The sequence below is a fragment of the Bolinopsis microptera genome, chromosome 8, assembly GCF_026151205.1.
Source record: "Bolinopsis microptera isolate Bmic1 chromosome 8, MBARI_Bmic_1.0, whole genome shotgun sequence".
NCBI lineage: Eukaryota > Metazoa > Ctenophora > Tentaculata > Lobata > Bolinopsidae > Bolinopsis > Bolinopsis microptera.
Genome location: NC_087079.1, coordinates 11,301,365 through 11,327,923, shown reverse-complemented (window position 1 = coordinate 11,327,923; position 26,559 = coordinate 11,301,365). Strand labels below are relative to the sequence as shown.

General features: G+C 37.5%; 2 protein-coding genes across 4 annotated transcripts in view; both read right to left on the bottom strand.

Annotated features, from left to right (window-relative positions):
- LOC134819648 (potassium voltage-gated channel subfamily A member 6-like) overlaps window positions 1-21,491 on the bottom strand; it is a 38,348-nt gene extending 16,857 nt beyond the window's left edge. Inside the window, exon 1 of one of the 2 annotated variants that reach the window (XM_063829706.1) lies at window positions 21,396-21,491. In XM_063829706.1, the coding sequence (XP_063685776.1) occupies window positions 21,396-21,415 (20 nt within the window). In that variant the 5' untranslated portion in view covers window positions 21,416-21,491. Of the gene's footprint in view, window positions 1-3,692; window positions 3,959-21,395 lie in introns of those variants that run through there. The other variant, XM_063829703.1, reaches the window with a different exon arrangement.
- Window positions 1-26,559, bottom strand: part of LOC134819642 (potassium voltage-gated channel subfamily A member 2-like) — a 114,442-nt gene that overhangs the window by 25,285 nt on the left and 62,598 nt on the right. The window contains exon 2 of one of the 2 annotated variants that reach the window (XM_063829694.1): window positions 10,991-11,147. The exons of the other annotated variant lie outside the window; for it this stretch is intronic. Coding sequence (XP_063685764.1) covers window positions 10,991-11,145 — 155 coding nt within the window. The 5' untranslated portion in view covers window positions 11,146-11,147. The remainder of the gene's footprint in view (window positions 1-10,990; window positions 11,148-26,559) is intronic. 2 annotated transcript variants of the gene reach the window in all.

The window sequence follows — 26,559 nt, the reverse complement described above, 5'->3', positions numbered from 1 at the left end:
GCAATTAAGCCATCATCAGTCGCGCAGTTTAATCGCATATCGGATCACAACTTGGTAGGAAGTGGGTGTTGGAGCTTCTATATATTTTCTTGGGAGCTGCATAACATTTTACCGTATTGATTAGACAATGCCATCCCAAAACCTTTGAGTCGAAATTTACGATTAATCGAATCACTGCGATAGAATGATTAGATGACAATGAATGTTAGCGACTCTTCTTACCGTAGTCTTCCTGGCGTCTAATGTATTGTATAGTTCTCAGAAGTTAGTAAACACTTACATTTTTCAGATAACTGCGAGCAAGAAGAATGTTTAAACCAACTCACACAGGCTATCACACATGACAGGCTAACACAAAGACCCATTCTGCTCAAGGAAAAACAAAGGCCTGTTGAAAAGGAAGTCCGTGGAAATCAGTATGGTTTTTATTTCTCAACCTCAGGAATGTCATCTTGTTTGATAACACAATATGATAGCCTTAGTTTTTTTTTCATTCGCAGAAATGATGCTTGAAAAATTAACGATGGAAAGTTTCCTGGTATTATTCGCTCGACGACACTTCATTTTGACGGAACCGGTTTATAATGCCTTGGATGATATTCAATTATTCAACCATCCCGACTTCTGTATGGTAGGTATACTTAAAATATAACGAACCTAAGGGAGAAGGAGCGTGTTTTCTGTTTTTCGCCGACATCATTCAACTTAAAGTTTTTAGAAGATTTAGATGTTTTAAAAGAGGTCCTTGAGAACTGCATCTTACTAAATTAATAAATATAAAGCAACTTCAATTATTAGTGCAACATTCAACAAAACACGTAGAAATGGTAAGTGATTCAAGGTAGTCCATGGCTTGTCATGTCTGATGAGGTGAGCGTTGATTGGCTAGTGCTGCCAACTATAATAATAAGAGTGCCTTTTAACTTCCTCTTATATTTCCATTACATAGTCATTATCACTTATTGTAACGGGCAATTGCCAAATCATCTTCATTAGTGTTTCGTTTAGCGATGTAGTTTTTCTATTAATTTAGATTAATTTAATTATTTGTTAAGCACAGGCATATGTCCACATTTTGATCAAGATATGAAAGTCTCAAAACAAACTTTTAAAAAACTTTCTAGCTTTTAACTTATCGTGACCATTTCTAATGTATCATAGGTATCGAATATCGATCCTTGTATGCAGCCAGAACTCCAAAACCATGTTCTTGCTGCATCAGTATGCAATTGAAAGTTATGGATATGATCCCTCTATCTACGTCTACTCAAAACCATGAATCCCAAATAAGACAGAATATGGAGGAACATATAACTAGAATGATTAAGAACAGGTAAATGTGTTTCAAGTAAATCCATATACTACTCTTGGACGCGAAGAGGATTAGGAGGATTATGAGATATAAAGAATATGATTATGTTGTTAGCATTAATACTTAGCGGTTGATGACACCTGCTTCAAGATAAAACTATTCAGACGTCTGTTTTGCCATTGAAATGTAAACTTAAATGTATATTTTTGAGTCAATAGATTTGTTAACATAAAGTTGTATCTTTAGTGTATGTGATTTGTGAAATATTCAAATAGATTGATTAGGAAAGGAGCAAAATCGATTAGGATGGTATTGGTAACGGAGTGATGAAAAACAGTCGAAGCGTTCATCAGGGGCAACAAACTGAGAAAGTTTGAAGGATATGTTGATTTGAAACTTTTACAAAAGCAATTTTTATAGATTATTTCTCCAAACACAGATCTTAAACCATGACAATATTAATGATATTATAAAAGTGTTGATTAAGTTTTCTTCATTTTGAGGAAGACCTGTCCGTAAAGCAATCATCGTATTTGTTTTATTACAATGACAAAATTTCATGAGAACCAAAACCCCTACAGAAGAGCAAATGGACAGAATTGATCATTGCAAAGGACAAAAACCAAAGCAGGACCAATTGAATTTGAGAAATTTGCACTTCGCATTTAGAGTTGGAAGTATAAGATTACTCACAGGAGCTGAGGTGGTCTGGAATTGTTTTCTCTCAGTCTAGATTGAGCTAGCACATCACCCGACATCGCCATAGTCGCCAGAATGAACTTCGGGAGCTTTTCTCTAACTCCTCCCGTCTGAGTATTATTGATGTGTCGGGCTAACATGAAGCGCATCTCGTTTGCTGTATGCATTCCAGTTGCTGGAACAGTCTTTTCATCCTCCGACATCTTACCCCTTGTTGCTTTTAATTATCTTTTGGGGCTTGGATTAGGGTTCGGATTAACAACTTAATAAATAGGCGCTGCAGTGTTGCTATATAGTTACGGGTTTAACGACATTAAATAAATTATCGTTGCTTGAAAAGTTGAAAAGTCACACGTCTGTTATTAGCATTTGTAGCAACAAAGCTCAACAAAACGACAGGACAATTATTTGAAGTGTACAATACGAATAATACACAATGTCAAATGAAAGCGTATATAGTCAAGTTTCCTTTTTATCCGCCAGATTTGCATTTTCCTACAGGTAATTACGCCGGCTTTGGAAACGCCAGTACAGTGAACTTTCTTTGTTACGGTTTTAAACGGTTTTAAGTGAAACATAACACCTCATAAGGTAGTGTAACATATTAACATGATCTTATTTTAAGGTCTTGCAACATGTTAACAATTAACACGACCTTATAATTTATATGGTAGAGTAAAAAATAAAATTATTGTGATCACGACGAAAAATACAAATGGATAATAACACTTTGATATCAAACATCGCCGTCTTTATGTAAACGATATTCCTCTATAAGAACTCATTATAAGTTGTTTAGTAACGACTCCTAACAATAATCATTACTTAGTCTGTAATATCAGACTCCTCACAATAATCATTACTTAGTCTGTAACATTTGGATATCATATAAGTGTTTATATCAGCACAATTCACAAACCTTGTGTCAGGGTCAGGGTCAGGGTCAGGGTCAGGGTCAGGGTCAGGGTCAGGGTCAGGGTCAGGGTCAGGGTCAGGGTCAGGGTCAGGGTCAGGGTCAGGGTCAGGGTCAGGGTCAGGGTCAGGGTCAGGGTCAGGGTCAGGGTCAGGGTCAGGGTCAGGGTCAGGGTCAGGGTCAGGGTCAGGGTCAGGGTCAGGGTCAGGGTCAGGGTCAGGGTCAGGGTCAGGGTCAGGGTCAGGGTCAGGGTCAGGGTCAGGGTCAGGGTCAGGGTCAGGGTCAGGGTCAGGGTCAGGGTCAGGGTCAGGGTCAGGGTCTGAGGTCTGAGGTCCTGGGGACTGAGGTCCTGGGGACTGAGGTCCTGGGGACTGAGGTCCTGGGGACTGACATCACTGGGGGTCACAATTTTTGTCCCGAAATAATTAAGTTTGAGGTTCACAGGCACTAGATAGTGCACAAAGTTTTTGGCCACAATGCTCTGGGCGCGACGTATTTGAAGTGAACAATCTGGAGCACGCTGCTTAACATCTTAGGCACAATAGTCCACTACTGGCTACTGCACTTCACTTCTTCATTACCACTTACCACCAACATACTGCACTACTAGTATATCATTATCCCAAACTGATGTTCACTCAAGACAATGGGGAGTGAGAAATAAAATTCGACCGGAAACAGCCGATAACAGGTAAGTAGATAAGAAATCTCCCGGTTACACTGGAAAGTTTAATGGCTTAATGGTAAAGGGACCTACAAGAAACCAACCTGTCTGTCCTGTTAGCGTTAGGTATGGGGAGGAAGCCGTGTTTAGGAGTAACGAGAGATTTTCGCTGCTCCAGCTCCATGTCAGCACTGACACACTCCGCCACATACCGAGCTCGTGAGAGACAAGGTGACCGAGAAACGTGCATACTCGCCTGACCAATCAGCTTGCAGTATTCCACACACGTGGGCTAACCTGACCAATAAGCGGGCAGTGTGAAGGCGGTTTCACAAGCCAGGGCAGTTCGTCATCAGTCACTTTTACATCTACAAGCGTTTATTGTCAGGATTTGCAACACAAGAGGGGATCGAGAGATCACAAGGTTAGCTTATAAATGCTATTGAACCAAAGAGAAGCAAAATAATGAACCGTTTTTAAAATAATGGTATTATTTAAAATTTTCAAACTCTCGGTTAAGAGTTTGATTTCTTCATTCAAATCTTTGGAAGCAGACAAACGTGATTCTTATCCTGAGCACTCCATAAGTCCATAGTCCATGTGGGTGATTATGCAAGATGATATAAAGATTGAAATAAGCTGAAACCCATTACTGTCCATTACATTCTGCCTGGTGAGTGGCGAATGAGATTTGTTGGTTCATGTTTATTAAAATATTAGTTTGTTCTATACCCAAACTATATTTAGCTTCTCTACAGTTCATTCTCCCGGAAATGGCAGATCTCCTGTCATTCCCTAACTAGTGCTCTAAATCTAATTGACTACTGACTAGAGTCTTACTTAAAATTTAGAATTTAGAATTATATTTAGCTGCTAGTCCAGGCTACAAGTTCGAGTACTGGCTCTAATAGGATATAGAGCGTGGAGAGGGGAGGTAATGTCCCCTACCGTTAAGCCATTATTAAGCCACAAATCTGGGAAAATTAAAGAATTAAGCAGTGTGTTTTGGGCGTGCAGTGCCAGTAGACTATAGTGTACAAAACTAGGGTGAGAAGGTGGGAGAGAGCAGAGCTAACAAGACCCAAAATTACCTTATATGGCAGTGGTTACCGTGGTAACATAACCTTATAAGGTCGTGGTGCATGTTTGGAGCGTGCAGCAGGCTGGTGTGTACAATACGAGGGTGGGGGGGGGATGAAAGAGAGAGAGCGGTGTAAAGAACAATACTCTTACCCCCTCACATTGTACATTGTACAGTCACCACCCACCCACCCTCGTAGAGAAGATTTGCAACAACCCTCTCTGGCACAATGGTTTTTTGTAATTACCAGACCCTGTATAAGTATATCAATATGTATGTGTGGGTAATGAGAATCTTACTATAATCTGGAAGTAATAATAAGTGAGAGGGAAAGAAAGGGAGTGAGGGGGAGAGATAAAGAGAGAGAGATAGAGAGAGAGAGAAAGGGGGAGAGATCAGGTAGAGAGAGAGAGAGAGGGGGAGCGGGGGAGAGAAAGATGGCGTAGTGGGCAGCCAGGAATTATATAGGTGTGTATGCGCACGCGCGTGCAATATTTCATATGTCCCCGAGGGCGCTAGCCCGAGGAGGACATATTTTCGTATAGCACGGAGGGCCCATCGGGCCCGAGTGCTATACGATTTTTACGCCCGCGGGTCGAGGTGATGTGGATTATATCCACCAGCGGGCGTATTACAGTTAATATATAATTTTATAAATAAACAATGGAGCTTGTTAAAAGTTAACTCTAGAAAAGGTCGCCACTAATTGTTGTAACCATGGTAACACGTCACGTGTTCAATGTAAGCCAATCATAAAGGGCTGTGTCGTATATAGGGGCTGGAGATGCACTGCATTCCTGGGCCGTGGGAATATCAATAATGAATGTAATGTCAGTGACGATGAATATCAATAATATAGGGGGATTATAGTGCTGATGTGTATTATGTAGTGTGTTATAATAACTTTGATATAAATCAAAGTATCATGTCATCTGCTCACGAGCTGCATGAGCAGCCCTACCGGACACAAAAATAAAATGTATTATATAGTCAATATCAGTCTTTTTGGCCAGACAAGTTGAAACAATGTAGTTAACAACCTACTAGTACTTTGGTATAAGGGCATATTAATATTAAATCTGGTAGCCATTTTTTGGCCATATTATGATCATGATCATAGTCTGATTTGATAATAGATATTCCTCTTACTATAATAAGCAAAGTATCTGATCAGTATTACAGCTACACATGAATTCATCAACTAAGGTTGTGAATTTTCTGAGGAACGAACTGAAGAGAAGAAGAAAAGTGCTGGCTTAGTGAAGCCTCAATATATTGCAAAACAAAGTGTGACCTAGAGGCACTTAGGTAGATATCAAGAAGCACTTAGAGGCTGTTAGAGGCTTAATTAAACTAATACACGGGAATGGGCTTATTAAGTTATTATTTACTTATTAACTTGTACAATTTGCAGAGGTTTACCGATCATATGTTAGTAATATTATTATTAAACGTTAGCTATCTCGAGGTTGGAGAGTATAACTGCCAGGTTATATATAAAGGCTGTATTATATGTACATGTAAAAAGTAGTAGGTGTTCAGTGTTCACGGTACTAGTTGCTGCATTCCTATTATAGAGAAATTCCAGTGCCTCAGGTCTTATAGAAGTGTGAATTGTTGGACACACAGTTGAAATGAACCGAACCAATTTAGCTTTAACTCGGAGAAAGAGAGTTCATGACACATTACTGGAGCAATTATGCAGTTCATTACAAATAATCTAACGTGAAAAGCTCTACGTTTTTACTGTTTCAACAACACAAGAGGATAATTTGTGAGACACTGCATTTTTACCAGATCAACAGTGTATTTATATTTCGATTGGTAGATTTAGCCGCTGGAAATCAGGACTTTCATCACTCTCTGCAGAAGAAACTCGTAATTTCAGCACATAGTGAACATGAACAAAGGTCTAAGATTGAAGCTATTCTTATTTCTAATAATAATCTGCTTTGTTGATCATATTATATCATGGCATAATTATTCTCCGAACCATGAAATGATGAAATCAGAATTCTAATTTGGGAACCGATTGTTCAGTTTTATAAACGAATACAGTCGTATGCATTTTGTAGTGTAGTAAAGTAGTGAAGTGGATTGTACTTCAGTACAATCCACCAGTTACCGAACTTTTGAGGGGGTCCCGGACCCCAACCGCCAAACGGTGCCCGCGGGGCAGCCACGCCCATATAGGATTAATGATGCGTTCAGAAATCTTAACGATTCATTTTCTGTGATTTAGCAGAAAACATTTTGCGTTTTCAAATAAAATAACGTGATTTTGTCCTAGCAACACGAAAAATCAGTAGGTATTTTGATTTAAAGTTGCAGGCCTCAGCAGAATATGTAAATGATATCTTATGGTGGATTTTTGAACGGATTAATCTTTGAGTGGTCAAAATCATGTGCAGTCCTAATTATTAATAAATTATGAACATAATAAAGGACAAATTGCTTCTTAAAAGTCTTTAATAGAATTAGAAAGACGATCATGAGCCACTGTATTTAAATGTATCTTGATCAAATTTAACCCAATTGTACGAAAATTCAAACGAACTACGCAGTGCATAAATTAAACTACAACACCAGCGCTTGAATTGACAGAACGGCGTATTAATATAATCCCCGATTTGTAGACGCATTCGGTCTTGTATTATTATGTTATTACGTAGTTACATCGACTACCCTTTCAAAGCTGAAATGGTTTCCGTTACTTCTTTGTCTCACTCCCCGACCTTAATTTGAAAGTAATCCGATTGAAATTAAAAACTCTAATTCTAAATTGCTAGAGAAAGCACTATTTTAGTGACCAATACGCTAGTCATGATGACTTATGTATATCAAGCAAATATGTTAGTCTGGAGTACATACCATGGACATTGGACAATTCATATTTATAAAGAAAATTTTCTGGTGTAACAGTTGCAGGGAACAGAAAAATATGAAGCTCAATCTTGCCTATACAGTTGAATAATTGTACTTAATTTTTATGTCTTTACCGTCAAATTCCAAGTTTCTTACTTTAAATACCTTCTTCACGAATTCCAACTTTCACACTTACGTATTTTCGATGTTTTTTATCGTAATCTAATTCAAACTTTTACTCCAAGCTAAAGCTACCCGGATTCCGGAAGGGGTTAGCGAAGCTTAAAGTGGCGACAAGAGCCTAAGAAAGCCTTACTATCGTGGACACTCATAGTAACACATCCGTAAACACCTAGTATCTCAGCCGCATATTATAAATAGTAAGGAAGGATTACTAGCAGGCGTTCAACATTTCGGGGTATTCTATCCTGGTTTGCGTTATATTTGGACGATACGAATATCAATGGAAATTGGAATGGACTCTCATAATATCAGGCCTTAACAGTCTGGAGTCCCTGATCAAGGCTCTAGTTTTGGCACTTCAAATTCTATGCATGATCGCTAATAAAAATTAATTCTTATCGTATGCAGACGCACATGTGATGCGATGCATGGGTCGCACAAAAGAAAACATACAGATTTTCATTTTTCAATTGAATCTTACTCCCGATTAAATGAATAAATTGGTTTATTGATGGGGAGTAATGATCTGGTATAATAGTATTTTAGTATTTTGATTCAACAATAACCTTTGGAAAATCCATTAGAATTACATGCTTTTATCTGCACAAACGGAAAGGTGGATAGCTAACTTAGAGATATCAACGTAATTTTCTACGAAAGGTACATTTTTGCTGAAATAAATGTTCTTTGACTCTATTCTACGCTTTTTATTTGGACAATGCTTGAATTTGTACGAATTCTACGTGCTTTCCGTTAATAAGCTGTTGCATTTAAGTCCATGAAACCAAATTCTAGCAAACAAGAAATCATACTTTGTAGTGAATATCACTTTCAATGGCATATTCTCAGTAATTATGCCTTAAAGTTAAACGACAAACTCGATTCTTTGGAGTAACCATTGACACGAACCGCTAACGGAATTTTCATCGGGCTAAAAGTACTAAAATTAACAACTTGGCTGCCTGCTCGAGCTATCAAATAGTATCAAAAAATGCACTTCCATATCTCTTTACAAAAAATATTTCAATATCATACCCAATTTGGAGGTCATCTTTTTTACGGAATTGTCTTGGAAGAATTAACCGGAGCATTTTATTAAACAATTGTGTTCAGAGTATAAAAATGTGTGTCGCACTATGTTTAGTAATAAAGAAGCATACTAAGGGCAAGCCAAATTTAAAACTAGTAAACCCTATGGGAGGGAAAACCTGGCCCTAAGTTCGAGGGGAAAAGCATATTAAACCTCTTTTTGGTACCCATGAAATTATGAATTTGCATAACCTTTACGTTCACCATATTATATGTCCTTTAAAAAATACGATGAAATTGCTGAGAAGTTGACGGCTAGGTTAAAAAGTCTTCAGTTCTAGACATTGAGTCGCCCTCTAATGACAATTTTAAGCTTTTGTAACTTATCGGGCAGAAAAACGGGTGCGTGATATTTTTCGTCTTCATTGACAAACAAGCTCCATTTCTCGAGTCAGGCTGCAGCTCGAGGAATAACATGCCTCCCGAGTCGTTTAAATAAACAAAATCAGCATATTCAAAAGCAGTAAAGCAAATTAGCATATCGAGGGATAGAATAAGTCTACTTTGGGAATTTGGGGTAAACGAGTTGAAGGGAGTGTATGGCACCGCCGCTGAGGTTACCTAACAAACAAACCACCTTCCATCTTTGCAAAGAGAATATCATTAGAAAGTGACCTGAGATCGTGCAGGTACCTTACAAGACATATTTATAACGTACGAAATGTGGCGGTTTTCTGAAAATTTCGCCATATTTTCGGACCGCCAAAATTTCGGTCGTCGTAATAGAATCCGTCGCATTATCTTTTAGCTTATTTCAATGACTGTGCCTTCACTGCTTTATTTTGTTTCTAAAAAGTAATATCAAGTAAAATAAATAAATAAATTCTGGCATCTTGGGACAAATTATCACCACACCAATGACGAATTGAATGTCAAGCAATACAGTTTAAATTTGCATTAAAATAGGTACATGTATGTGCTAACATGAAAGTCTTACAGTCTTAATACAGACTAAGTTTGAACATGATTTTACTTAACGGGTGATACTCGTAAAATATCTGTTCCATATATTGGACCGTCGACGAGTCCAACTCGTCCTGGTAGGTTGTAAACCTACAAGATTTTACCGAATTTCAGAAATTTCCTTACTGCTTGGGTTATAAACCTACAAGATTTTACCGAATTTCAGAAATTTCCTTACTGCTTACTGTCACAAAAAATGATGAAAAATACCCTTATTTTCTGTGACGTCCGAAATTTGACGGTTTTTGTTCAATTTCGCCATATTTTCGGACCGCCAAAATTTCGGTCGTCGCAAATTAGGCCGCCATAAATATGTCTTGTAATGTAGTTGACACTAACACCACTGGTATGTGCCTGGTAGAGCTGCAAGCAGTGCTATAAGATTCAGAGAACTGGCAGACTCCACTTTTATAAGGGTTCAGTAAGAATCATACAGTCATGGAGTCTCATATTATTACCCAGTGGTATTTTACCAGATCTTACTCGCTGAACCTTATAATAAGAGATCCCCCTGTCTAAGATGGAAGGTCCTTGCACTACAATAAATTACATGCAATTTCATTCACCAGAATCCGCAAAAATTGTTAATTATTCCATTTTACCATTTCATATATCTAATATTGAAATGATTAAATGAAATATATTTTGGACTTAACAGCCAATTACCAGAGAGCCGTATTTTGAAAACTATACGAGATGTGTTTCTTGAAGTATAACTATAAGGAGGAGAGCTTGATAAATAGGAAAATCGAAAGTTCTCGAAACGGTCTGACGAAAATCATAAAAATTTAGCAGGTTTTGAGGATTGCTATTCTACTCTTGATGGATAGTCGTCATGACACCGACTCCCATTCATAATATCTGTACTGACACACACAACGTACCATTGCGCATCAGATGGTAGGTACAAAAACTGACAAAAACTAAATAACAGTTACAGTAATGCTCGAATCCACGCGGCGAGATGATCGTAGCCGGTTCTTTTACACAATAGCATTTCAGCTGACCATCATTACCAAACACACAAGGCTGTTATTAATTAGACAGCTTCATAAAGAATGGCCACGTTGACACTTGACATGTAACATGGCAATAACCTAGGTTGACCTGTGTAAAATATCGATGAATATAGCATGTGTAAGTTAAACAGTTGATGCTTGATAAGAAGGTGTACATATATGGGTAATATAGCTGATTAGAATTATAAAAAGTGATAAGAACCTGATAGAAGGCATCAGATCCTCATGAAGAGATGATTTGTTAGCTGGCAGATAAGGCTGAGAGGCACTCCGTGGTAAGTTGTTGTTGTTATTGTGTCCCAGCGCGTTGTTCTGACCAACCTTCCCGCCTGTGTAGTAAACCGCCGTGCTCGCCATACCTTATCAGCAATGGTTTAGTAGTCACGTGACCAATCACAGAGCTGTATTCAAGTCACGTGACTCGGATAAACTGATCAGAGAGCTGTAATCTGGCAATCTGACGCAAAATGGCCGATAAAAAGACGGTCAAGCAAACAATATGTTGCAAACAATATGTTATCAACAATATGTTGCAAACAATATGTTATCAACAATAGCTTATACAGCAATAATTTGGGTTTATTAATTTCGTGTAATATTTTGTTAAAGTTCAAGTCCATGTTAGTTTGCCCTAACCAAACGCAATTTGGCTTTAATTTTCTCGGAATTTCACTACAAGGTAAAACTTTATAAATATTTGGGGTGCTAAAAGCATATTCTCCGTTCAATTAACCCCTCCCACAGTTTTCGTGCTTGGTGATATGTTCACCGCCTTATAGATTATCACTGATATAAAGGAACACCTCATAAACGGAACAGCAAGCTAACTGATGACTGGCTAATACGGAAAAAAACTGATTTATTGAGCATGTTAAATGCACTGCATGCGACGCAGCACTATTCAAAAGACGAAACATTTTCAATAGATACAAAACAGGGCAAAATATCATTAAACACGACAATATAGCAACAGTGTGGAGGTGGTAGGTGTATACAACCCTATTCAGGGAGGTTCAAGTGTTGAACACTACATAACTCTTGCCATTCCAAAAAGTAGCCCATCATTAACGTGTGTCTCATCACTCATCACGTAAAGCATATCAGGGACACAATGCCACCTAATTGCCTTTAATTGGATATTCAACAGCTGAAAGATTGACGCTGGACGATTTGACCATGTTCAAAAATTTGTGACACCCTACGACAAACACGAATGATCTGGTACAACTACATGTTTTTTAATAATCAATTCTTTGAAATAGTGTGTATGAACCTACAAGCACACCTTTCGGCTTCCGCTAAAGTAATTTTTCGATTTTGAAGTTTAGCGCAAATTTTGACATGAAATGCTAAAATTTTTAACTTTATTTTGAAATTTAGCAAATTTTAAAAGTTATTTAACACAAACTTGATTGAAAAATTGACCGCGACCCACATTTATTCATTTTGAAATAACTTTATAAATTTATAGCTAAGGATTGCCCTCTTCCTACCCTCCGGCTCTATTTATCTGTCCAATTTTATCCATTTTAAGTCTGAGCTTTTATTCATTTACACACTTACGCCATCTTTATATTAAACAAAAGAAGACTCCTCAAGATTGGTACCGGCCTAGGATCAAGTCTAAAATCTAAATCTGTGTTGTTTTTTAATCAGACCTTTTTCATTTAGGTAAAAGAAGGGATTTCTCTCATTGATTGCCATGCGCCTTGCATTGGTGTCGGTGAGGGACAAAAAGTAAATACACTGTAGATTGACGTAGTTTCAGACAACAAAATTGCTCAACAATAAGACAATAAGTTAGATCTCACAATAACAGTAAAAGTGAAGTAATATAGGCTCTTTGTAATCGTACGTCATTGTAAATTTAAAGATGCTTGTGTGGCTGTATATGCTTATATTACTTCTTAAAGACTGCTCTTTGATAAATCCTCAAAGGAGAAAACCTCTTAACACTTAGCCCCCGGGTGAACTGGAATGAAAGACGGTATTAAAGAATTATCTTCTAATTTTCCGGGGCTTAAAGTAAAATTATTTTGAGGTTTAACAATCTTCTTGTTTGTTAACAGATACCCAGGCCAAAAGGGGCCTGTGTGAAAAATAGATTGTTTCGACAGAACAAACTAAAGATAGATAAAGATTTTAGCGATCAGATTTCAATTATCGTTGCATTGAATTGCCTACAACGTTTGGCAAAGTTTAATCAAATTATACCATCACTACAATATCACTGAATATATCGACAGTAGATACACAAAATAACGTCGCTAGTCAGTATAATTCTGAAGAAGTGCGCTACGTTATAAAATGAGAAAATGGACGGACGATGCCAAAAAAACTCGATGATTTCTCTAAAAGCGGCTGTCCAGTGTCCAGCTGAAAATCTCAACAAAAGGAAATAAACAAATGATTTAAAGCGGAAGCTTCTACATCCTTGGTCCATGTCACTGTTACTTGTAGTAAATGCAAGGAAACAAAACAAAACGTAAATGCGACTTGTCGTGCACTGTCTAGTGTCTATACACAGACTATATTATTCCGTCCGAGTATCAGCAACATTTTTATATTTTCCCACCCAAGTATCCGAGATATATTCTTATATTATAACTTTGATGTGTTCCGACCATAAGATGGGTTTCGAATTGTATTAGATGATAATGATTGACCCCAATTACCAACTAAAAACAATTCCAATATCCCACTTTTAATTGACGATTTTCCAATTATCCAGCTCTGGATTAGGAAAACAAAACTTCGAAGTAAAGGACACCACGGCTCCAAATGGCCCTGCAAATGAACGATAATTTGGCTCTTACAATGATACTTAGTAACTTAATTATTGTTGGTCAACCGAATTTAATTACGAAAATGATCAGTATCAACAAATATTTTCCATGAATAAAACGGTCCTGCTCAACTTGACACATTAGCGCCTCATGATACCCTCACGTAAGGTGCCATATATTGAGAAGTTAAGGTCTCTGTTATAAATTAAAAGTACCCACGTAAATAAACTACCAGCCATGTGAGGCCTAATAAAAATGAGGCATCAGTCACGTTTTATATAAATACACGATTTAACTTTGGCAGCCTAGAACTTTGGCAGCCAATCAAGTAAATTTATTTATGCTGTGTAGGAGCAGAAGGAACACATCATTGTCTATTTTTTGCAAAAATATGAGCCTAAACGGAGTAAAGCTTGTTGAGTTATGACTGTTTAAAGTTTTCGTAGTAAGCGCTGGAATAAAGTGATAACAATATATGATTTTGCGCGTCGACGCGCGCAGGAACTATTGCGAAAACGTCTTCGGAGTGAAAAATTAGAATGTCAATAAAGTATAATAAGTGGGTACTTTTCGAAAAGGTAAAATTGAGACAAACACGCGGAGACGAATATTTAAGTACAAAAAGTTATACAGAATACGTAATTCACTTTTATTTAATCCTGATATTTTGTAATTTTAACACGGGAAACTCAGTCTTAATCTGCTCAATATACGCTATAAAATAAGCCTAAGGAGGTGCATATTGGGCCCCTAGCGTACCGGCTTTCTACCATGAGTCATTCTAGTTTGGTGCAACAAGAAACATTTAATGTATGCAAGCGGGCCAGTAATTCAATAATAGTGACTAAATAATCTGGCTAGGATTTATGTTTTTTTTTCGAGCCTAAGAACACCGAGTGAAATATCGTAAGGAATTTAGATGCAAAAGAATATAGATACGAACGAGCTCAAAAACCATGTCCAACACTGCTTTAATTTTAAAAGTAAAAAAAAAGAAGCTATCTATACTATTACTAATTTCAAAGCAAATCGAAATATGGCAACAATGACCTAATGACAAAACTTTTTGACGTACTATTTAAAGACTGCAAACAGACGGACTGCAGCTCTGAAACCTTATAGTTATACTTAGATCTAGGAACTATAAACAAGCATTTGATTATCATAATCCGCTTATATAACCGACGTGCAGGTGATATCGAGACGAGGTTGAATATTGTGCCATGTCAGGCTGATAACGTTATCCAATAAGAAAAGGAAATTATGTAGTCCGCTGATCAGTACTAACCAAGAACTAACCAGAACTAAACTTGCAATTTTCTCGAAAACCATAATGGTTGAAACCACAATTTTTTTATAACTATCTAGGATATCGTACAACAACGGAATATGACGTATTTTTATGACGTTTATTCGCCTGAAGATTCGGGTCTGACCGTCAGAGTCACTCTTACGGCCCGGCCCACATTTCCAGGCGAGTAATCCCCTCGTAAGGTCAAGGTTACCCCTTACATATTAAAATATCTGTCGAAGTGCGAAATTTGTTTGTGGTTGCTAAATTTGTCATGTGTGGTGAATTAGGAACTCTCTGATGTCATGATCAATAGCAAAATATAAAAGGTGTCATAATTTGAGTATCAATATGAATTGATTTGTGCCATGCTATTGTTCCTTTACCCATTTGTGTTAGAATAGATTTTATAAAGCAGACTTGTTTCTTCCCTGGTTACAGTTAAACACCAAACTTTTAATCTCGTATGGAATTGGTAAAGGACCAGAAAATCGCCCCAAGTATCAGGGATTTGTTGTAAAATTTTGACGGGTGCTGGAATAACTTTAAGCTTCAATTCAAAAAACAATCTGTCCTTCTAAGAACTGAGTTACAGGATGTTATATTGTTATCTTTCTTTTGATCTATTCTACACCTATTCTGGTTATCGTGGTTGGTGATACATTAGACTAAAGTTAGGGATAAGTCTACTTCATGAAGAATAATTATTTGACGAATGACTTCATTCATAATAACGTCGATAAATGCATTCTTCCTCAAATGCCTGAATTGAGTGCGTATTGAGTGCGTGTTTAATGCGTGTCTGAATGCCGTGTCTTGAGTGACAATTGGAGAGTTCATGGGGCAGACTGGCATTAGAAGTAATCTTGTAAACATCTGACATTTATAAAATAAAAGCGCTAATATATTGGATTTGATAGATCAATCTTTAGTAAGACCATCACATCACAGTTTTTGATTTACCTTCGTGCATAATCATTTCTTTTCCCGGTTTATCCTATATTTCATTCAAAGATAATCCTGCATACATTACGTATACAACCACCTCCACATATGAAACAGTGGATGGCCTGGTTTATCTCGAAGTGAATATATGTAACAGGATAAATAAAACAGGAGAGAAAATAGCAAGACTGAGAAAGCGTCTGGAGCACACCAGGTGCGGTGACCATGTTTGATGTTGGCTAGACAGTGTTTGGAGGCAATACTCGGCTAGATAGTATTCAATCGAAATGATGACAATCTGCTGTCAAATGAAGGGAGTGTTGTATGGGATACACGAAGTAACAGTGTGGACCATTACTGGATGAAAATATTCGTCCAAATTATCACCGATAAGGATATAGTATTGTGACTCATGTACGGAGAGGTTGAGGTTGAGTCGTAACAAAAGATATGATTATGGGAGAGGACGCAAATCTTCTTCTTAATTGGACAATTTCAATTGTACTTAATCAATGACAATATTGTCATATCTTCTCTTTTTGATCTAATTCTACCACCTATTTCTGGGATTATTTCGGGTTTGGTGATCATTTAGACTAAAGTTAGGGATAATGGTCTACATTCATGAAGAATAATTAAATTCTTGACGAATGACCTTCAATTCATTATACGTCCGGCTATACCAGCATTCTTTCTCTCAATGCCGTGACTTGAGATGCCGTGACTTGAGATGCCGTGTCTTGAGATGCCGTGTCTTGAGGTGCCGTGTCTTGAGATGACAATGTGGGATGTTCAGTGTGGGCATGACTGGCAATTTTAATGTAATGTTTAATTCATTGTAAAAACATCTTGACAACTGTTTTAGTACGAAAATAGAAATGCGCTAATAATAATTTTGGATTTTTGACTAGTGATCTAATCATTTTACGTCAAGACTCATCACCATCACAGTTTTTCTGATTTTACCTTTCGTGCATTAAATATTTTCTTGTTTTCACCGGTTTATATCCTATATTTCCCATCTCCAAAGGATACTCTCTGCGATACATTTAACGGTAATTCACAACTCACTCCCTCCACATAATGAAACCAGTGGATGGGCCTGTGTTTTAGTAATAGCGACAGGTTAACATGGTTAATAATGATGGTTAAACATAATTGTGCTTTGCATAAAAAAAATGACGGTACGGAAAAAATATCGGCCAATGGTGCTAAAGTGCGGCAATAAATCAATAGTGGCACTCCTGCCTGTCTGTCTATTGAATCTTTCTGTCAATCGACTCAATAGTAGAAGAAGATAGAACGACATCGTGCGAAGGGGTTTATACACATTACACATGATGGGTGAGATCGGCCGTGCTACGCCCTTCCTTGCTTGGCTGCAGTTAAGGTCTACCATAGGTATGTTTGCTAACGTGTCCAATGAACCATACAAAACACGTAGAGATCTCAACACCATATGATGATATCTTCAGTGCTATGGGGGTCAGGGAGTGGCAGCCCTCAGGTTCCACTGAAAAAGGATGGACGGAGACTGCCTCTCAATTGTGCACTGAAGTGGGCTGTATGCTTCAGTGCGCCTGAAACACACCAGCCAACCAGGTCCAAAAAATAAAATAAACATATCATGTCACACCACACAAGAAATAATAATTCAACATACAAAATATTTGTAGATAATTACAAAACTTTTGTGTCAAACCAAATAAAACATATAATAATAGAAGCGTGGTAATACACAAAAAATAGAGAAATATGCAAAAAGGTCGTGCGCTGCTTCAAGTTTCAACCTTACCAACGGGTTCACAAAATATGATACACATATTGTGTCACACCAAACAAGACACAGTCATTATATCCCAACGTACAAAATGTCTGTAGATAATTACAGAACCATTTATATGTCACAGCAAACAAGGCATTATAGAAGCGTGGTAATACACAAAAAAGATAGAAATATACAAAAAAGGTCGTACCAATGCTTTAAGCTTAGCCTACGGGGATTTCTGTGAGAGCTATGCCCAAGTTTCTAGTGGGTCAAGTACCACACGAAGGGGCTCCCATGGAAGCTAAGCTGAAAATTCTATATATAATATGCTATGTGCATAAAAATTACAACAAGACATATTTAGCTACTCTATACAACATAAGACAAATAAAGGGATAAAACCCCGTGACAACACCATAAACAGTCATAATACTTCCAAATACAAGTTCGGTGCACACCAATTACATCATAATATCATCGGAACACCAGGACCCATCTATGAACAGATGCGATCTGGATAATATGACCTGATGTGTAACGGTGTGTACCTAAAGTAGGTCTCTCCGGGCAGTAAAGCATGAGTGTTATAGATCGCATTGCTTGTAGTAGGCACCACGCCTCTACCAATATATATGCTTATTAGGGGCCCCTAATTTAGGGGTCCTACTTTTCAATTCAGGGGTGCAGCTGTACAAAAGAACAGTGCAAGTGGTACTGGTAGTACGGTCTGCAGTAGTAAACGTTGAAGAAAGTTATAAAGAGTGTGGCTGCAGAGGAGGACAGCAGCAGGAACCTGATTGTGTTTCGGTTGAAAGAAGAAAAGGACGAAGAATAGATTCCAGCTGTGGTAACCACTGTTTTGGTGGTAACCGTGGTAACTGTGGTAACCGCTGTTTTGGAGGAGATCAGCGTCAAGAGTCGATTGGAAGAGTCCAGGTACGGCTATCCGACCAGTCAAGATCATCGTCCCGAGCTCTACAGCAGTTAATCAGATTCTGATGAAAACAGGGAGACTGAGGCTAGTTGAGACCCACAAAGATGTATGGATCTGTCCTGATAGAATTAGTGAAAAGCGTGCAGGAAGGAAGCATTTGGTCAATTGACACTTCGTGGTCTATTGGATTCAATGAATCTAGCACACTGATCAGTATATGTATGATTAATATTATAATTACATGATACAATATTTTTCTATTCATTATTTTATTCCTAGGTGGAGGTGATGTTATTGAGAGTTTGGGTGGCCATATAACTTCTGCTTTGAAAATTGTCCTCTGTACTTGTATCACTGACCCACGCTTTTTAGCACATAATATACATTTCGGCATATTTTATATGTTTGTTCGATTGGCTGTACATTTGTAACTTTGTTATTTTGTAAACGTTTAAAATACAAAATCATGTTTTCTTTGTTGAACAAATTAAAGTTGCATTACTAGCACTAATTTCATTAAAGATAAACTATCTTGCAGTATACCAGCCATGACAGACGACTGCAGGCTAGTCACCTTTAATATAGTACCTGAGATTAATAAACGTAGTGTCTATCACACAGCCTTAAAATACAAATTAATTGTTCAATGTTCAAGTAATAAATAAACCATGAAAGTCAAACAGTGAGAGCAGTTTACAAAATACAAAAAAATATAACAAGAGATTATATAAAATTTTCATAACAAATTACAAAATGTCTTAAATTGATGGAATGAATCATGTTTATATGTTTGATAAGCTTTGTCTAGCTCTGGAATTGATTATTAAGGTATGTGATTTTGCAGATTAAGATGTTTCTTTTTACTTTATTGCGCCAATGGTGTTGACTTTATCGATTAGGATAAATATAACCTTAGTTTCATCTTCCTTGTAATTTTTGGACTTATCTGTGTTACGGCATCCCATCTAAATTGCAATATTTAAGATGCTTACATTCTTTTGAGAAGATTCGAGACATTTATTCTATATTCATTCAATAGTCGTAGGTATGTACTGCTTGGAAAGACTTTCATTAAAAAATGGACAAAAACAGTGAATAATACTAATAGCTTTTGCGTTGGAGACCGGCAAAAACATTTTATCAAAATACAAAGACGATGTGGCGCTATGCGTTTATTAAATTTGAAGTGTTGACATTATTAAAATTGGAGATATGTTGAAGGTTTTGAACTTTTTAGTTAGGGGGGTTAGTCCTACGAGCCAGGGAGTGTGTATGATACACAGTGTATCACCAGCCGAAGCTGTACCAAATCACAGCTATATTATAGTGTCTTGGCTTAGGGTTACCGAAAAGGAGATAAGCACCTCAGGCCATCCCAACTTGCGGGAGAGACCTGCCCTTGTATTTTGTATCTTGCTGTACATCACCTATTTTAATCGGCGTACTTTTAGTTTTACCGTACCACTACTCTCCCTAACCTCTACAGAGCACATTCCCTCATCACATCACATCACAAGAACTTCCTAGATAAGTAGATATAGCGATGAAACCCGGGAGTTCCTTAACACTGTTACAATAAAATCCAGCATTATTCATTGCATGCTACAACATGTTACATTGTTACAAGCTCCCTATGCGTGCATCCTTTGGGTTTCCTCTTCAATAGGCGGTTAATTTCCCTGAGAACAGACGCTTCTTATTTCATGCCCATCATCAATTATTCCATTTGAATATTCTCGTGATTATTTCTTAAAATTCTCTCGCTTAAATTATCTACTCCAGGTTGGTGTCCAATTAAAATGTACAAACTCTGATTTTAAAAAGGTGGTGATTTCTAAAACTCTGAAATTATCAGAAAAAGGGGATAGAACATGAACGAACCCCCGTATAACCAGCTGTTGGAGGGCTGTTACCATAACAGCCGGCCAGCTAACGCTTATTTGTGTTTTGTTATGGCTATTGAGTATTAACCGGCTATTATAACGGCTGTTAGAAGGCTGTTACCGTAACAGCCGGCTAGTATAGCCGGTCGGCATTGTACCTATTTGCCGATAAAGTGTGCATTGTTCTGTGGACGAATAATTGTTGCCATAGAATGCTGTGGGAGAGCAGAACAGTAAGAATACATCAATATTTTAGAAATAATACCACATCCAAATTTTAAATCTTTTGTTAGTGTATAATCTCTAGTTGTGCCATCGGCACACAGGCGGTGCGACGACAAAAACAGTCAACTTTATTTTGGTATAATAGGTGGAGTAACATAGTGGAGCATGTATCTGTTGAACACAGATAATTTCACGGTAGACACAACTAAAGCAGTACAGAGATTAAAGAGTACACTTTACCTCCTGAAGAAAGTGGACACTCTTTGTGTGAGCGATCTTTTGTGACCCATATGATGGACGCCTTCATTAGCTTCAGGGATATCATATCCTCCATAGTCCTCCTCATCCAGCGAGCAGGATGGGTCTCTCTTCTCTGGCAGCGGCATAAGCTGCTTTTTAATCTGTTTTTTAGAGCGCCGCGGGTTCGGCACAGGCGAGACTTTCCGGTGATGTGCAAGTCTGGGGCTAACGTAGGATTTTCTCTGTTCGCTAATCATCAGCAAAGTGCCGACGTTCGAACCGTTCATGTCTTTATCAAATTAAAAAGATGAAATCCAGCAACAATGTGTGCAGCTATAAAATCGAACTCGCGAGACGGTATAATATTTAATACTATAAAGAGAATTATATTCATACCACTACGTATCAGGTAATAAATTGAGAATCTCCACGTGACTTTATTTTATTGTCGCCCAAATATTTCGTGCTAAACATACTGATTATACAGCATTGTAGGCCGATTATAAAAACAAAGCCATACATTGATTATACTCACTTCAAAGTGAACAGACCCATTGTAGCGGTAGTCAGATCGTCGTGCTCGCTGAAAACATCTACTGCTCAAATGTCACTTTTCATTCAGGAAACTTTCATATCTATCGACAAAAGCGTTATTATACAATCCAGATTCCATAGCTCGGCTAGTGTTTCTGGTATTACTTAATACTTCCTATCTATACGAGCCACTGTGTTGTTGCTGTAATAGCTATAATAGCTATAATTACTATAATCGCCAATACCATTTCGTTGTGGCAATCAAACATATTTAACATACTATGACCAGGAGTAGCTATTGTAGCTGATTACGCATTGTGGATATAAGCTATTCCTACAATGCATGTCGACATTCAACAGATTATAGCGTATCCTAGCTGTAGCTGTTGGAGAGACAATGTATTAGCTCGATGCTATGCTCGCATGATTGCTTGCATGCCCATGATACATACTTCGCTATCGAAATTCATCTTATACTTACAGAGTTCAGCAAGTATCAAAAGGTTGTGGAGAACGACATATACAAGGTATTATGTAATTTAACTGTTCCATTTTTATACTATACAAAAGGGAATATGTGCAGATCATACGTTTCGACTATCTTGCTGCTCAATGACATAGTGGAAGCTCATGCTAAAAGGCCGATTAAGGGTGAGTGCCAAGGGATCTGTTGCTGTTTCAGGGACACGTGCATCGTGAATATGAAGAGCATACAATAAGCACGGGACACTGACACAAATGAACGAGTAACTGAAAATACCATTGTCCAATTGAAAGACAGAAACGTAAACCAAGGTGCGAACTGAGAATGTTTTGTAAGCTGAGGATCGTACCTACACGACTTATTAACTCACCACACTTGACAAATGGAAAATGGCCCGTGATTCTACCCTATCTTGTGGGCTAGGGTTTAGGAGCATTTGAATAATTTGACATGATTTATAGCATGAAATGTGGTGTGGGACAATGCCAAATGCCCATATAGCAATTCTGGGGCGATTACCTTACACACACAATTGAAAATTATGATAATTTTATGTTAATATTTCAAGAAAACTAGTCTGTGAACTAGACTGCATTGTGAACTAACTTTGCTTTTAATGCCCGTATAAATCAAGACAGTGAGGCAGGAGGTGGCGATGTATCCCATGGACTAGGCATTTACTATGAAGTGTTTAGGCTAATCTTGCTCACATTGGTTACATCGTCCAACGACCAGCTCTTCAAAATCTGTTTACTCGACCTACTCGACCTATTCTAATTTCTACCTACTCGACCTAGTGGACCAAGGTTTATAACTCGAATTACTTTTTGATATACATGATATTGGTTTTTACATTTATTTCTGGCCGGCGCTTAGCTGTTAATTGGTTTATTCGTCATAAACCATTAATATAGGTCAACTTAGTTTTTTTGTACTGTGTGCGTGTTTTGACTAATCTGTTTTTACAATCCCGCCTAGAGAGTAGATATACTGCTTAGATTAGTGTTCGCCGCTCGGTGTGTAAAATATTAAAAACGGAGACCAGGTACTGTACGTGTTTATTACTAGATTTCATTTCTAGCGTTTATTACTAGCGTCTATTACGTTAACTAGTGTTATCATGGCTTCAATCTTTAAACTATTCAGAAATTCGCGCTAAACTGGTCATCTTAGTCAGTATGGGCATTTTCCACGCCTCATTCTGAATCTTCACTTTTTATTCACTATGATATTTGGTTTATAATACAGCAGGGTATAAGTATTAAGAGAATGACATTAACCATGATATGTTTGTTGGAGCGGCAAAACTGCCTCCCTGCAGTTGCCATCATATTTATATATATATATATTATATATGAATAATAATAATAATTAATACTTTCAACACTACTATATTACAAATAATTTGAGGATGACTGTAAAGGTATATTCTACGGACATTTGAAGTCAACGCGTTGTTTTACTGACAGTTGTGGCTGACTAACAATATAAATATATATAAATATTCATACTCAGGATCCTGATTAGATCACGGTGTTTTTTATAAAAGTTGGACAACTTTCCAAGAAAGCGGAAACAAATTACAAGGGACTGCACCCGAATGGTGAGTCAGGTAAACAATAATCAGAGAGAACTATTACAATGATATCAAAGTATTAAGTACAAGTTTTACACAACCAAAGCTGAGCCAGCTTTTGTTGCTTAAGTTAGGTGAATGGATGTGTGCAGGTATTAAAAAAATACAATTAAACCTGACAAAAGGTGTAGACCGATCAAAGGGTTAATATCAGGTAATTCAATAAAGATGTATTCGAGCATTCTAGCAAAAGAGAGTCGAATCACCACCATCTTTTATTCCGTCGGCAGAGCCGGAGAATGGAAAATGATTGTGCGACCATTTATTCAGTGCACTTGAAAACCTGGTTCGACTGAGAGCAGTTCTCTTTCATGAGATCATGAATTAGCAACAAAAACTTGAAAATTACAACCATCCTCATTTCTCAATATGAAATCATAAGAAGATTCTTCATCTGAAAAAAAAAATGGAAATCACAAAATGAAAAGAGTTAACTGATCGTGAGGTCTAACTAGCTGGTGACTGGTGCGGACAGCTTGTATAAATACATCCAGCTGCACGATTAATCCGAACATCAGTCATCATATCCTTCCTAGGTTCATCTTAGATAATAAAATAAGGACGGCACTTAGATTCTTATTGGACTTAAGAATTAACGGAACGGATTACAGTAGCGTTTCATTGCTGAAGACTGTAGAACTAGTTACTAGTAAATAGAAGCTGGAGGAATTAATGACGATCTGCCTAAACTTTGCTGCTTTTAATATAATACTCTCTGCCGCTAATCTTAGATAGGATAATATCAGAGATTTGCTGGATACAGAACATTCTGGTGTAGGTAATAACAGGGCCATTTTGATTTGGCTTCAACACACAATTACGTCGGCGAAAGTTAGGTTCTAAAGTTTGTTCCGATATTAAATCGACTGTAAATTTTACCATTTTTATATTTTAGTTTTGTTTACTGTGAACGTGATTATTTTTTAAATTTTTCGCCTATTAATTTGGTTCTGAAATATTAAGACAAGACCCTTAACCCTCTTTTGACTTTACAAATGTTTCGTAAATTTAGCACCAGTTAGATGAAAGTTATGGTACAAGCGCGTTTAAGGGACCAAAAGTTTAAGGTGTAAAGTATAACTGAGAATTAAGAACATGCAGCACCAATCACCATGGAAACCCTCCTAACCACCCTAACCACCCTCACTATAACACAATGTGCAGGGGTGTATCACAGAGCTGGTTAACTGTTAATTTGAGAGGTTTTTAACAATCTGATTAACATATGGAGATTTCCTACCCCTGACCAGACCTGCTCGGTCCCTCTTACAGTGTCACCTACAAAAGCTCCATTATAGACCAGTACAAAGGTCTCCCTGAGACCCTGTCACGTCCATTGAAATATATCCTGTATACCAGTCTATCAGTCTACGTCACTATCTAAATTACTTTCAAGATGTGTCTGACGGAGACCATGATCTGTGCACGTAAATTGACGTAATGGAATTCAAAATATAAATCAGAGCTTAGACTTCGCTGGTTTACGAACAAAGGTGCCTGGTCGAGAAAGCATCTCCGACGGTTAGGGGAAACGTTTTACTGGCAGTGTGCCGACACGATTATCAGATAACAAGCGAAAACATCCGTGTTTGATTGGTACTGATTACACCAGAGTGCTAAATTAATGGAACAGTCAATGAGATGAAAAACAAAAGTAATGTAGTCTGCCGATGAGATTCAGGAGAACAAATAATACACTAGATTAGAAGCTTCACAAGAAAAGCGCCCAGAATATACGGCAGCCTAATAAAAGAGCTCTACCCGTTCAACGCTTGTATGATGCTAGAAGACGGGTTGAATTACAGGAGAGCAGTTAACTGTTTTTAAAGTTTAAACATGAACTGTTAAACTCGTAAAATGTGAATGTGTATTAAATCAAATATATTGTTATCAATTACCCCCCAAAGAAAAAATGCAGTTTCTTTACCCATCACGCCAGAGTCTATACTGGAGCCCTAATATATTATATGGTATTTAGAATTTTTATGTAACTTAAAATACAAATGATTTATCGTATCGTTAGTCAGTGAGCTGAACATTGTCCGTTATATAATGTGATGATAAAATTAGAATAATATTTTTTGAAGGCTACAAAGTATGTTTTCTCTTGAAATGTCAAGAGGTGAGGAGAGGTGAAGAGTATCACAAGTAAAGCTCCTAGGCAAGGAATATGGAAAAGTGGTTAGACACAATTCGAGAACTCGCACAGTATCATCCGAATGTTATTCACGATGTGCTGGTCCTCAACTTGAAGCTGTAGAACTATAAAGGTCTGACCAACGAGAGATCTGTATTGTATAAATTCATGACTTAAAATAACCAATCAGAGGGTTGGCAAAGCAAGCAAAAGTCCGCCCTATGCCCGGAAGCATCAACATGATGAGGGACTTTCCAAGGCGAGAGGGAGTGTCTTTCAATATCATCTCAAGTGGATGAGATGTGGAGAGGGGAGCGCGTGGAGGGTGTTGCCATGGTGCTGTCATGGTGTTGGTGTTGTCATCTCTCACTACTTCAGAAGGTCGCCGACGTAGTGATCCAGCATGAATTAATACGATTTACAAAAGTAGTGCAATCCGTCTGCTTTTTACAAGTCCCGATTAGACGCCGTCCCCCAATTTTACACCATTCATTTCCGTAGGAATTTTTTTCTGTTTTTAAAGTTTTTTTGTAGGTGAAAGAAAAAATAAAGTTTTCAGGTTAAAAGACTTTCTTCGATAAACCCAAACTAGACAAACAAAACAGGGCATTTTATAGTTTACTGTCTAACAGTCCTCAGTAAACGCTTATGCATGGATTCATTGCAATGTTAGTATAGATCATTTAAACATCAACGCACTTTAGAAATTTAAAGATCTACAAGGTATTCTCACTAACATATCCCCAGAACACTCCCTATAAAGTATCCCAGAAGTAGAAGACAATTAAAAGAAAGTTCCAGTAATTAAGTAATTATACTGAACTCATTAGCAATTAATAAACACTAATGAGTAATTACTAACTATACAGAAAGTTCATTAGTGGACCCTGGTACTGCCACCAAATCTG